Source organism: Pristiophorus japonicus, chromosome 2 (genome assembly GCF_044704955.1).
Source record: "Pristiophorus japonicus isolate sPriJap1 chromosome 2, sPriJap1.hap1, whole genome shotgun sequence".
Taxonomy (NCBI): Eukaryota; Metazoa; Chordata; class Chondrichthyes; family Pristiophoridae; genus Pristiophorus; species Pristiophorus japonicus.
In genome coordinates this window covers 212,575,691-212,588,959 of record NC_091978.1, presented here as the reverse complement: position 1 = coordinate 212,588,959, position 13,269 = coordinate 212,575,691, and the positions used below count along the sequence as shown (strand labels likewise).

At 41.3% G+C, this 13,269-nt stretch overlaps 1 protein-coding gene across 1 annotated transcript in view; it reads left to right on the top strand.

Annotated features, from left to right (window-relative positions):
- Positions 1–12,684, top strand: part of cc2d2a (coiled-coil and C2 domain containing 2A) — a 221,278-nt gene extending 208,594 nt beyond the window's left edge. The window contains exons 30-34 of the mRNA XM_070861305.1: positions 991–1,125; positions 1,503–1,625; positions 7,442–7,500; positions 7,892–8,069; positions 10,564–12,684. Coding sequence (XP_070717406.1) covers positions 991–1,125; positions 1,503–1,625; positions 7,442–7,500; positions 7,892–8,069; positions 10,564–10,752 — 684 coding nt within the window. The 3' untranslated portion in view covers positions 10,753–12,684. The remainder of the gene's footprint in view (positions 1–990; positions 1,126–1,502; positions 1,626–7,441; positions 7,501–7,891; positions 8,070–10,563) is intronic.
- Positions 12,685–13,269: the final 585 nt, after the last annotated feature.

Sequence of the window (13,269 nt, the reverse complement as noted above, 5' to 3'; positions counted from 1 at the left end):
GTGATTGACAGTGGATCGGGATCTCGCTCTGAACCCGCCTCTGTATGAGTTTCCCACATGTCAGATGTGCGTTCGGATAGCAGACCCGACAGCAAGTGGTGGGATAGGTAATTAACATCATTAAAAGGTACTTAAATGCTAGTTAAGAGGCTTAAAAGCAGGCACTCACAATTTTCCCAAACCTTTGACGGGTTTGCCGTTCCTCAGGTTTCATGCCAGGTAAGTGTGTTGGGTTCTCAGTGACTATTGCTTTGGTTAGTTGACAGCTGCAGAACTGGTATAAAAGCTACGATTTCACAGCTGTACACGTTCCAATGTCAGAAGCTGAAGCCTTCAGGATTTGGAAGAGTTTTTGAGCTGTATGCACTTTGGAAGTGTTTGCAATGAACTTTCTATTCACTGTCACCTCCTTGGCGTAATCTCTCTCACCATTGACAGATCGCTTCTGTCATCTCAGCCTCACCTGCCATCTATTCCAGTAGCATCGGTACCCTTCAAAAAATTTCACCTTGGTCCTTAGAATCCCTCCATGATCAGCCCCAGCACCAATGTCACTAAACACACAGTAGCTCAATGCTGCAAAAAACTGACAGAAGAACTGTCCAAAAAAAGTTGGGAATGGTCCCTTTAAGGAAACCAGCTAATTTCGTGTCATCAGATGACGGCATCAGACCGGCTTTCGGTTAATTGGCTGGGAAACCCGCAGGGAGAACTTAACAAGCCCCAGCCACAGAAGAGATCCGACTGTTCTTCGGAACGGGTTCCCCAAACTGCACCAATGCCACCCGCATCGAACTCGCCTCTGTTGGCGAAATCCTAGCCCATAAGTATGGAGCACACTTGTTGTTACCTGCACTGCTCCCTAAAACAATAATTACATTTTCTATGTTTACTCTCATATTTATTAATTTCTCAGTTGCTGTCTTGCAATCATTCCGTTAGTTGATATAAAAACTTTCACTATAAAACAATTCTCAAATTTATTTTCAGGGTCCAACGGCATACGTGCTAACACATGAACAGAACCAGTATGTGATCTGGAACGCCACCACTGGACAGTACTATGGACAGTTTGATGCATTCTGTCCATTGCAGAGTGTCAGCTGCTTGATTAGTGCTGACAATGTAAGTGTCGCTTAAATTTTCTCCGATAAATGATAGTGAAATCCAGCAAAGTAATCAAGTTATCAGTCCCATTAATCCCACCTCATCTGAATCCTGAAAGTTGATTAGATCAAAAACAGTCTCTGTTGATTGAACTCAATGTTCTAATTTGTTTACTTTGAAGATTTGTTTGCTACTTAAAAACTGCAGCTTCTAATCAAAAACCTGCTGAACTTCCATCAGCTGCACACAAGTTACATTCCTAGCTTGTACTTGCTGCAAAGTCTGGTTAATCAGTCGGTGCTTTACATTGTTGCTATTTTCCCACATAAAAGTAATATAAGAATTGTTCAGGTACCATTTTTTCTCTGCTAATCCATGTAGGATTTATTTTCTAGGTCTGGTTCAACATGCAGAAATATGACACTGTCATGAGAATACATTTTGACATCAGCAAGTCAAACTTCTGGAAGCCATTTTTTTCACGAAGCTTTCCTTTTCCAGGCTTGTCTAGTGTTCAGGTACAGTGGTATAAATGAAGATTCTGTTTTTTAAAACTACCATAATATGGATAAAATATTTGCAAGAAATGGCCTAAATACTGTACATAAGTGGCCAAAAAATGCAGTGGTATTATTTTATGACATTGTTATACAGTGTGTATATATCAAATGAATAAATTATGATGTGTGTCTGTGTATAGATATATATGTGTGTGTGTGTGTGTGTGTGTGTAGTCAATTGTGAAGGGCATTCTGGAGTACTGACTGCAGGGTTGGAATGCAAATCAATTAGCCCAGCTGTATTATTGACTGATCATGATGGTGGCTATTAAGGTATGACTTTATTGCCATGCATAAAGGGTAAATAACTATAAAAAGGTTTAGTCCAATGAGGACCTGGGCAGAAAAGTTAGCACACTGGTTGATGGATCAGCAGAGGAAAATCTTCAAAAAAAGAATGACTTGCATTTACATAGTGCCTTTCACGACCACCGGATATCTCAAAGCACTTTACAGCCAATGAAATACTTTTGGAGTGTAGTCACTGTTGTAATGTGCAAAACACGGATGCCAATTTGCACACAGCAAGCTCCCACAAACAGCAATGACCAGATAATCTGTTTTTGTTGTGTTGATAGAGGGATAAATATTGGCCAGGACACCGGGGATAACCTCCCTGCTCTTCAAAATAGTGCCATGGGATCTTTTATGTCCACCTGAGTGAGCAGACGGGGCCTCGGTTTAAGTGCTCTGAGAGTGCAGCACTCCCTCAGCACTGAAGTGGAGTGTCAGCCTCGATTTGAAGATACGAAGGCAGAGTTGCCTAAAGTGGACTGGGAAAATAGATTAAAGTGTAAGACAGTTGCTAAACAGTGTTAGACATTTAAGGAGATATTTCATAACTTTCAACAAAAATATATCCCAGTGAGAAGGAAAGACTTTAAGAGAAGGGAGAACCATCCGTGGCTAACTAAGGAAGTAAAGGATGGTATCAAATTGAAAACAAAGGCATACAAAGTGGCCAAGATTAGTGGGAAGCCAGAGGATTGGTTCCCAGCCACTTACAGTATTTATGCCAATTTGGCCAGAAAAATGTTGGACTAAACTAACTTAGGGCAGGGTATGTGTCCACTTTTGTCCACACAGAAAGACCATACTTACAGTTAAGGAATCGGCGCAAGTAACTACATTTAAAGCACCACCAAGCACCAAACAAAGCACAAAAAGTAAGAAACAATTAATTAACAAATAAAATAGAAGGAACCCTGCCCCTAAAGCACCAAGAACAAAGTAATAAACGATCAATAAATAACAAATAAAAAAAATAGAAGGAACCCTGCCCCTAAAGCACCAAGACCAAAGTAATAAGCAATCAATAAATAACAAATTAAAAAAATAGAAGGAACCCTGCATTTAAAGCACTAAAATCAATCAGTAAATAACAAATAAAAAATAGAAGTCCTACCTTAGGGAACGCAGCGGGCTGCCGATGAGGGAGCCCATTCGGCCAAGGCTAGGGACAGCGTGCTTCGGGCCCCTCCCACACAGCCTGCAGTGTGTACTCACAGATTCGGGCTGCCAGGAGCTACTGCACATGCGCGCAGACTCTAACCTGGCTCCGCCCCCAATCCATTGGGCCACGCTGCGCTACAACCAAAGAGAGGCTTGGGAGCCGCCAGAATACCGACGTCTTTTTTTGCCGTGCTTGGAGGCGGACAAAAACGGTGCACCCCTCGGGCGAGGGTGCCAGAAAAACAGGTTAGGGAAATTCTAGCCCATGGAGTATAAAAGCAGGGAAGTCCTGCTACAATTGTACAGGGTATTGATGAGGCCACACCTGGAGTACTGCGTACAGTTTTGATCTCCTTATTTAAGGAGGGATATACTTGCATTGGAGGCTGTTCAGAGAAGGTTCACTAGGTTGATTCCAGAGAGGAAGGGGTTGACCTATGAAGAAAGATTGAGCAGGTTGGGCCTATACTCGTTGGAGTTTAGAAGAATGAGAGGTGATCTTATTGAAACATATAAGATACTGAGGGGACTCAACAAGATAGATGCAGAGAGGATGTTCACCCCCCATGGGGGAATCTAGAACTTGGGGGCATAGTTTCAGAATAAAGGGTCGCCCATTCAGAATGGAGATGAGGAGGAATTTCTTCTCTCAGAGGGTCGGAAATCTCTGGAATTCTCTGATCCAGAGAGCTGTGGAGGCTGGGTCATTGAATATATTTAAGGTGGAGATCGACAGATTTTTGAGCGATTGTGAAGTGAGGGGTTATGGGGAGCAGGCAGCTAAGCCCATGATCAGATCAGCCATGATCTTATTAAATGGTGAAGCAGGTTCGAGGGGCCAAATGGCCAACCCCTGCTCCTATTTCGTATGTTCTTAAGTTCTTATTTATGTGCTCAAGTTCCTGGAGTGGGACTTGAAACCACAACCTCCTGACTCAGAAACAATGGTGCTACAGCTGACTCTACAAATATGAGATGGATAGAATACAAAATAAATATATTCCTATTAGGTAATTGGATAGCAGATGCAAGTTAATGTAGATAAGTGTGAGATAATACATTTTTGGGAGAATAAACAGGAACGGGAGTATATAATAGAGAAACCAAGCAGTGTGGATGAATAGAAAGATTCACAGTTCAAATGAATAATTCTTGGAAAGTGCAAATGCAGGTAGATTAAATATAGAATCATAGAATGGTTACACTACAGAAGAAGGCCATTCGGCCCATCGTGCCTCTGCAAGAGCACTTCAGCTAATCCCACTTCCCTGCAAATCCTTTTCCTTCAGGTACTTATCCAATTCCCTTTTGAAAGCCACGATCAAATCTGCCTCCACCACACTTTCAGGCAGTGCATTGCAGATCCTAACCACTCGCTGCATAAAAATGTTTTTCCTCATATCGTCTTTGGTTCTTCTGCCAATCACCTTAATCTGCGTCCTCTGGTTCTCGACTCTTCCACCAATGGGAACAGTTTCTATCTAATCTGTCTAGACTCCTCATGATTTTGAATACCTCTATCAAATCTTTGCTCAACCTCCTCTGCTCTCAGGATAACAGCCCCAGCTTCTCCAATCTATCCATGTAACTGAAGTTCCTTATCCCTGGAACCATTCTTGTAAATCTTTTCTGCACTGTCTCTAAGGCCTTCACATCCTTCCTAAAATGCAGTGCCCAGAATTGGACACAATGGGCCCAAGTTTCCACAGGATAAAAAACGGGCGCCCCTCCGAGCTGGGCGCCCGTTTTTCGCGCCTAAAACGGCGCCAGAAAAAAAACCCGCTATTCTGGAACGCTTTGCAGCTCCTTGTCTGCCTGGCGCGGCGCCCAGGGGAGCGGAGCCGACACTCGCGCCGATTTTGTAAGTGGGAGGGGGCGGGTACTATTTAAATTAGTTTTTTTCCTGCTGGCAACGTTGCGCGTGCGCGTTGGAGCGTTCGCGCATGCTCAGTGTGAAGAAAACATTGGCACTCGGTCATTTTTGTAGTTCTTTGTAGCTGTTTAATTTTTGAACATTTTTTAATAAAAGCACATTGCCATCAGCACATCAGCACTTGCAGCCTTCTCACTGTCTCCTCCCCCCCCCCCTCCCCTCCCTCCACGGCAACAAGCCGCTGTCTCCCTCCCCTCCCTCCCCTGCGCGGCAACAAGCCGCTGTCTCCTTCCCCTCCCTCACCTCCACGGCAACAAGCCGCTGTCTCCTTCCCCTCCCTCCCCTCCCTCCACGGCAACAAGTCGCTGTCTCCTTCCCCTCCCTCCCCTGCGCGGCAACAAGCCGCTGTCTCCTTCCCCTCCCTCCCTTGCGTGGCAACAAACGGCGGTTTCCTTCGAACGATGGCTGAAGCACTTTCACACAGGTAGGAAGATGGCTTATTTAATATTTTCTTTGCTTATAAATGTTTATTCAGGTTGGATTTATTTGTATAATATTTGTAGAAGTATAAATAAAGATTGATTGTAGAATTTAATGACTTCCCTTCCCCCCCCCCCCCCCCTCGTTCTGACGCCTAATTTGTAACCTGCGCCTGATCTTTTAATGTGTAGAACAGGTTTTTTCAGTTCTACAAAAATCTTCACTTGCTCCATTCTACTTTAGTTTGGAGTACGTTTTCACTGTGGAAACTTTGAAATCAGACGTCAGTGGCCGGACACGCCCCCTTTTGAAGAAAAAATTCTGCTCTAAAGTAGAACTGTTCTACCTGACTAGAACTGCAGAAAAGAAAATGTGGAGAATTGCGATTTCTAAGATAGTCCGTTCTCCACCAGTTGCTCCTAAAAATCAGGCGCAAATCATGTGGAAACTTGGGCCCTAAAAGCTTACCTACTACTGAGGTTAAATTGACTGGCCTGTAGCTGCTGGGTTTATCCTTACAACTTTTTTTGAACAAGGGTTTAACATTTGCAATTCTCCAGTCCTCTGGCACCACTCCCGTATCTAAGGAGAATTGTAAGATTATGGCCAATACTTCTGCGATTTCCACCTTTACTTACCTCAGCATCCCAGGATGCATCCCATCAGGTCCTGGTGATTTATTTACTTTATAAAAAAGGTCAACAACTTTTTTGGTTTCATGAACAGGGGCATAGAGTTATTGGGGTTTTTCTCTCTGTGCTAATGCAGCCGGAAACGAGCGTGTACTGGTTTCAAGCGATCTTTATTCAAGCGCATGCAGGGAGAGGCTCTCTCAGCCACAGTCTAAATTTTACATTCGAGCAGTTGGTTTATGTACAATCTTCGGGACTTGGCCAATTGATTTTCCAAATCATGTACACTTAATCACATCTCCACAAAACACATCTTGTTTTATCTCATTTGCCCTGTTTCCACATTGTTCTACTCTTCAGCTTTTATCCAATTTATGTACACTTAACCACACCGTCATAAAACACATCTTGTTTATCTCATTCTCCGCACGTCCTTGATTGGCGGCCCATTGTTCAATACATGTCCCCAATCATCGTGTAATATGCTGCTTCCAACATTTGACAACTGTCTTTGTTTTTGCCAGACTTCTCCTTTATTACATCAACCAGCTAGTCAGTTCAGCATGCTGATCTAACTTTTAACCACTTCGGAGTAAAAGAATAAAGGTGCAATAAATGTTCATAAAAACATTGATTAGATCTTGGTTAGAGTACTATGTGCTGTTTTGGGCATCCCATTGTAGAAAGTACACTATAGCCATAAAGTACAGGCCGCATAAATCGACCAGCATGATGCGAGGGATGAGAAACTATAGTAGTTACAAGGATAAGCTTGAGATAGAGGGACTATTTCCACTGGATCAGAGAAATTTAAGTGGAGATTTAATGGAGGTTTTTTTAAATTATGATGTGTTTTGATAGGGTGAATAGGAAAAGATTAGTTCCTGTGTTGGGGAATCAGTGACAAGAGGTCACTGAGAGTGAGAAGAGGGATTAAGAAAGAACATTTTAAGCAGAGGGTTGTTGGGGCATGGAGCTTTACCACAGTGGTTGATTAACCATTATTATCTTTTAAGGAAAAATGTGGTAAATATTTAAAGCAGAGGAAGAGACAGGGTTATGGGAGGAGGGGCGTGAAACGGTGGGATTAGTTTTGGATTGTTCTAGCAAAGAGCCGGCACAGACATGATGGGCTAAATGGTTTCTTTCTGTGCTGTAAACTTCTATGGCACAATGTTTTCCTTGTGTTGTGTTCATCTAATGAGATAAAGGAGTTCTGTGCTCAGTGGCATAAATTGGTTTATTTTCTTATGACTTTAATATTTAATCTGTATCCTCTGTTTATTGTGAACTTCTGTGCTCTATGTTCACATGTTCATGTATTTTCTCTCTTTTAGCCAGAAGAGCTGGTTTATCGCCGTACTGACAAGGCTGCTGCAGTAGAACTTCAGGACAAGTATGGCTGATTTATTGACAACTGAACTTGTGTTTTTAAAACCTTTTATGGTGGCCGCCATAAGTGAGAGTTTTTGGATTTCCTTAGCAAACAAACTACCTGTACTTCATTTCATACCATGAAGTTTTGTCTAAATTAATTTATCCTTGTTTTAATGTGTAAATAAGAAAGACACTTCAGTGCTTAAGTACTTTGTATGATATTTTTCTCTTGGTCTCTTAAGTGTCTAACACATGCAGATGCCCATCACCATGCTTAAGCGACTTCAACTCAAACTACTAAGAAACCCTGTTATACCATTCTCCATTGTGCACAGTCCATCATCTACAGGGATTGAGGTATTTGCTATAGATTTTTTAATTACCTTTATCTTTTGTGTTAATTCATGTAGAATTGAAAAGATTTTGAAAGAGAAGATTATGGAATGGAGACCAAGACATCCAACTCGCTGGAACAGATACTGTACCTCTACTCTTCGACAATTCTTGCCTAAACTGGAGCTCAGCCCGGGGGGAGAGGTTGGAGATGACCATTGTGCGGAACTGCAGAGTCTGCTGGGAGATTACAGGGTAATGACCCACTTTTAAACTCATAGGGCTCAAGTTTCGGCTCGAGTTGTTCCTATTTTTTTGGAGCAACTAGTTTAGTATGGACTATCTTCGAAATTGCAATCCTCGGCATTTAGTTTGTTCCAATTCTTGTTAGTTAGAATAGTTTTAGGACAGTTTTTTTTTCAAAAGGGTGCGTTACCAGCCACTTATTCCTGTTTTGCAAGTTTAAGCAGCGAAAACTTACTCCAAACTAACTTAGAATGGAGTAAGTGTCGATTTTTGTATGCTCAGAAAAACCTTGCCTACATTTTAAGAATTAGGCGCAGGGAGCGAGAGATGGGGTGGGAAGGGAAGTTAGGGGATTTTACAAAGCATTAAACACTTCACTTTTACCAATAAAGAGCCATCATCAATAATAAATGATAAATAAATCAACCAATAAATCAATCAATCAAAAAAAAAATTAAATTAAAAATAAAAAAAATAATAAAATATCAATCAATAAATAAAAAGATTAAAAGTTTCTATTCACTTACTGCAGCACCAGGAGCCTTCCTGAAGAGGAAGGCTGGATGGTATCTTGTACGGCCAATTCTATAAATTGAGAACCTACAGTCAGCTAGATCTTCAATGATTCATTTGCAGCTCTATTTGTCCTCTTTTTGCTCCTCCTTGTTCTCACATTCAGATTTTGCTTTTTCTGCTTAATCAAAACCTCCACTTCCTTCTGCTGGAGCACCTTTATGCGCGTTTTCCCGTTTTCTCTGGTTAGCGTTGCAATTTCCACATTTTCGGCCGATAGTTTGCTGACGTCCATAGTCTTATTCAACACTTTAACTGCCAATGCAAGTGCTGACTTTAAAGTCATATCTCCTTCTTTGAAGTCTTGTTTCAGCATAGATACTGCAGCGGCACTGTTATTCCCTCCGTAGTTTCCACTGGGGTCACTCTGATACAACTGGTAGCTATAGTGCTTATCCCATCCTATGTAGAGCAGCGAAACACCAAAAGGACGCTTCCCTCCGAACTGTGTGCAAGCCTGCTTGATATCACAGAGTGTTGTGACCAACTGCTCACATGGCCCGCCACCGAGGAGGCGTTCGGGCGGGCCCCGCCGTCGAGGAGGTAAGGGCAGGCAGGCTACTCGGCCCGGGATAGAGGCGATGTCCCTTCGGCCAAGGATAGGGTCGTTGCCCAGAGACAGGACGCGCTGGGAGGGCCAGGAGCTACTGCGCATGCGCGCAGCCTCCACTGGCTTTTGGCGCAGGGCTGTACTTCCAGCCCCTGCTGCACCGCGCCGAGCTGCAAATGGGTCTACAGATATCGGAGAATCACGAGGCAAATATTTGGCGCTTTTTCAGTTCTACAAATTAGGCGGGCCTCTCCCAGGTGCACCATTCTACCGGAGGTCCGAAACTTGGGCCCATAAATAGCAGTCCAAAATAGGGATCTGATTTGCTTTTGCCAGAAGTTTAATGTTTTAGTGTTTAGTAAACTAAATCAAATAATAATACATTTTCCTATGGTTGACTTCATACATTTCCTTTTGTCTCATTATTATTTGTTCTAATTTATTTGTGAGTAGTCCTTTTTAATCGTATACATGCAAATGATTTTTCAAATGAAACAGACTTTTCACAAGTATGTAATCCTAACATAAGAACATACGAAGTAGGAGCAGGAGTAGGCCGTACGGCCCATTGAGCCTGCTCCACCATTCAGCATGATCATGGCTGATCTTCGACCTCAGCTCCACATTCCTGTCCTATCCCTTGATTCCCTTAGAGTCCAAAAATCTACCTATCTCAGCCTAGAGTATACGCAACGATTCAGCAACTACAGCCCTTTGAGACAGAGAATCCCAAAGATTCACAACCCTCTGAGTGAAGAAATTCCTCCTCATCTCTGTCTTAAATGGCTGACAGCTTGTCCTGAGACTAGTTCTAGACTCTCCAGCCAGAGGAAACCACCTCGCAGCATCTACCCTGTCAATCCCCCTCAGAATCATGTCTGTTTCAATGAGATCACCTCTCATTCTTCTAAACCCCAGAGAGTATAGGCCTAATCTACTCAATTACTCTTCATAGGACACCCCTCTCATCCCAGGAATCAACCTTTTGTGGAAATAATGCAATAAAAAGTTTGAGGCTATGTCAAAAGATCTGGACATGTTTATTTAAGGACCTGCCTTACGTTCAGCACCAACTTCTATGTACATATGCATTATCAAAAAAACTGCAGAGGTTAATGAATTGACCAATAGTAGTTAAGCAACCTCTTCTTTGTTCTGGACAGAGAAAGAAAGCCTTTCTGCTTTTTCTCCTCTCCCATTATTACCCAGAGAACATTAAGAATTAATGACTTGGTAAAACATAGTCATAAAGTTATTTAAAAGGAACTCAAAATATTCTTTGTATTTGAATGCTCTCTTGGGCACAGACTGGTGATTGTGTTTTTTAGATATAATAAAAAGTTGATCTTGATTAACTTTGTATCAAATTTTTCTCTGCAGATTTCTGGGTTTCCTATTAACATGTCTTTCTCTGAATTGAGACCCGTTGTTGAAGCTGTACACAGCACTGGCGTCCATAACACAGAGGTTCCAAATGTAGAGTTTGCTTTGGCTGTGTATATCCAGCCGTATCCCAACAATGTATTGTCTATTTGGATTTATGTGGCATCCTTGGTCCACAACAGATAACAGAAGCAAAGGGTTGTAATCCTTGCCATCTTGATATCAGCAGAAAATGCCTCTTTGTGTGTCTGGTCCTGTCTATTTGAGAGGTTATTGTGTCTTGACACTAAGTACAGAAGCCAACAGTGGTTTTATTTGCTTTCAACCTGAAGCAGATTAGACCTAATGTCAAGTGGAACACAATGTAATACTACCTGTATTTTAACAGACTTATTTCAGTTTTATTCAAAAGACATTCTATAACTTTATTTTGTAAATACATATTTCTTGCACCTCCATGTACAATATTTTTAAAAATTGTTTTGTATTTATAAACTGGTGAGCCATTCCTCGTAATGCAGCCAGTCCGAATTCCTTCTCAGATCTGTGAACCTGTCACATATGACACGTGATGACATGCCACTTGCAGCCTCGTGGTTCTGACTGGGCACCTATGACAGACATGAAAGCATGTACTTTGGATCAGTACTCCGCTGCCCAGGAAACAATGTCATTTCCGCAGCTGTTTGCAGCTTGTTACTGCAGCAAGGCATGCATTGAAAGTGGTATCCCTGGTGCAGCACTGTCTGCGATTCAGGTTCCAATTCAGTTTTTTTGATAATTTTATACTTTTACAAGGCAGGTTGTTTTTACAATCACAGTTAACTTTGTGACCCTGATGCTCAAAACTATGGCACTTTCTTTTATCGTTCCTTTCTCTTACAGTTTTAAAAATGTTAAAACTATAACTTGGTATCACCTTATCACTGTTTTCTGATTTATTTCATTTTTCACTGGCCTTGTGTTCATTGTGGTGATGTTCTGCAATATGGACACTTCATCCTGCTTCCTCAATTTAAAAATATATGATATTTTTCTTTTTCTTCCTATATTCAAATAGGAAAACTATTTGATAAAACAGATCTCAAATAAACAGCAAAACTCTGTAAATGCTGGAAAGCCGAAACTAAAAAGGAAAATTCTGGAAACTGCTGACTGATCTGGGTGTTTCTAATATTCACTGCTTTTGAAATAGATCTCAAATGTTACTGAGCAAATCACAGGCTTGGAGTTTCTGCGAGGGTGCAATCGATGATATACTCTGGACACTGCACCCGTTTTGGAGTTACGCCCAAATTGACACTCAAACTCATTAACATAAGCCCGAACTTAAAATCTCCGTAGAATAAGCACATTCAAGCAGCATTAACGATGGTAATCGATTATTGACTGGGACATGACCGATGGGGCTTGAAAATGATTGAATTTAGTATCATTTAAACTGAAAATGTGTTCAAGTAATTGCAGCAGCTGAAGAAATAGGCCAATCATGGTTTCAATTGACTGCTGTTCACAGGTCTTCATACCAAGGACAGATCAGTTGACTGAATTTGAACTCATTTAAACTAAATTTCAAGTAATTGCAGCATCAGAATGGGAATCGGACTTGAGTGAGGCTTCAGTTGACAGCTGGTCACTGCTTCAGGTCATTAATGATGGATTAATGTCACCATGGGTGCCTGGCACCCGAGAAACTGTGGACCTCCCCAAACTAGCACAATTGGCAGAAACACTCCATCCCGCTCTGGGGGCATGGTCAATTTTGTGGATAGGGACTGATTCAGATAAATGGACTTTTGAACCAGCGTAAAAGATCATGGAAACTTCAGTGATTTATGGGGGTAACTCACATACACTTAAAATTCAGCGATCTCTTTTCCGGTTTCATTCCGCCCAGATTCCATTATTATCTGAGCAGAAATCATGCAGAAACTCTGGGCTACAGTGTTTTAAACAGTTTATTTATCACAGTAAATACTATTTACTTTAATATACATGGTGTGATTGTAATTTTTAAGGTTTGACTTTTCACTCGAGAACAATAATTGTAAAAAGATTCTTTGTATATTGAATATTACAGAAATGGCATTTTACATGTGAGATTATATTTTGTAAAAGTGTACAATTGTATCAATTTATTTGTTATTCAAATGACTTTCATAATAAAAATGATGGAACTGATGCCGATCCTTTCTGAGGATTATCATCTTAATATTGTACAGAACACAATCGTTTCCTAGGAGAAGAAATGGATTTAATGATGTAAACTTTGCAAGCGTTTATTTACATTATATAACAACCACAAATTTATATAGCGCCTTTAAAGTAGTAAAACATCACAGCGCATAGATAGATAGAAATTACTACTCAGAAACCGGCCATTCTGTCCAACTGGACCATGTTGGTGTTTATCCTCCACTTGAGCAATGATCCTAATCCCATGTGCCTGCTCTATTCCCATATCCCTTTTTTCCTCCTTCCCTTTGAACAAATATCTAACCCGGTTCTTAAATATTGACATGGTGTCTGCTTCAATCATTAACTCTGTTAGGGCATACCACAGCCTCACAACCCTCTACGTTAAAAAAAAAGGTTCTCCTGCTCTCTGTCCTAAGTATCTTGCATTATATCTATGTCCCCTCATTCAAGACTTCTTAATCATTGCAAATAATGTTCCTATCTATTCTTTGCCATCCCTTCTCT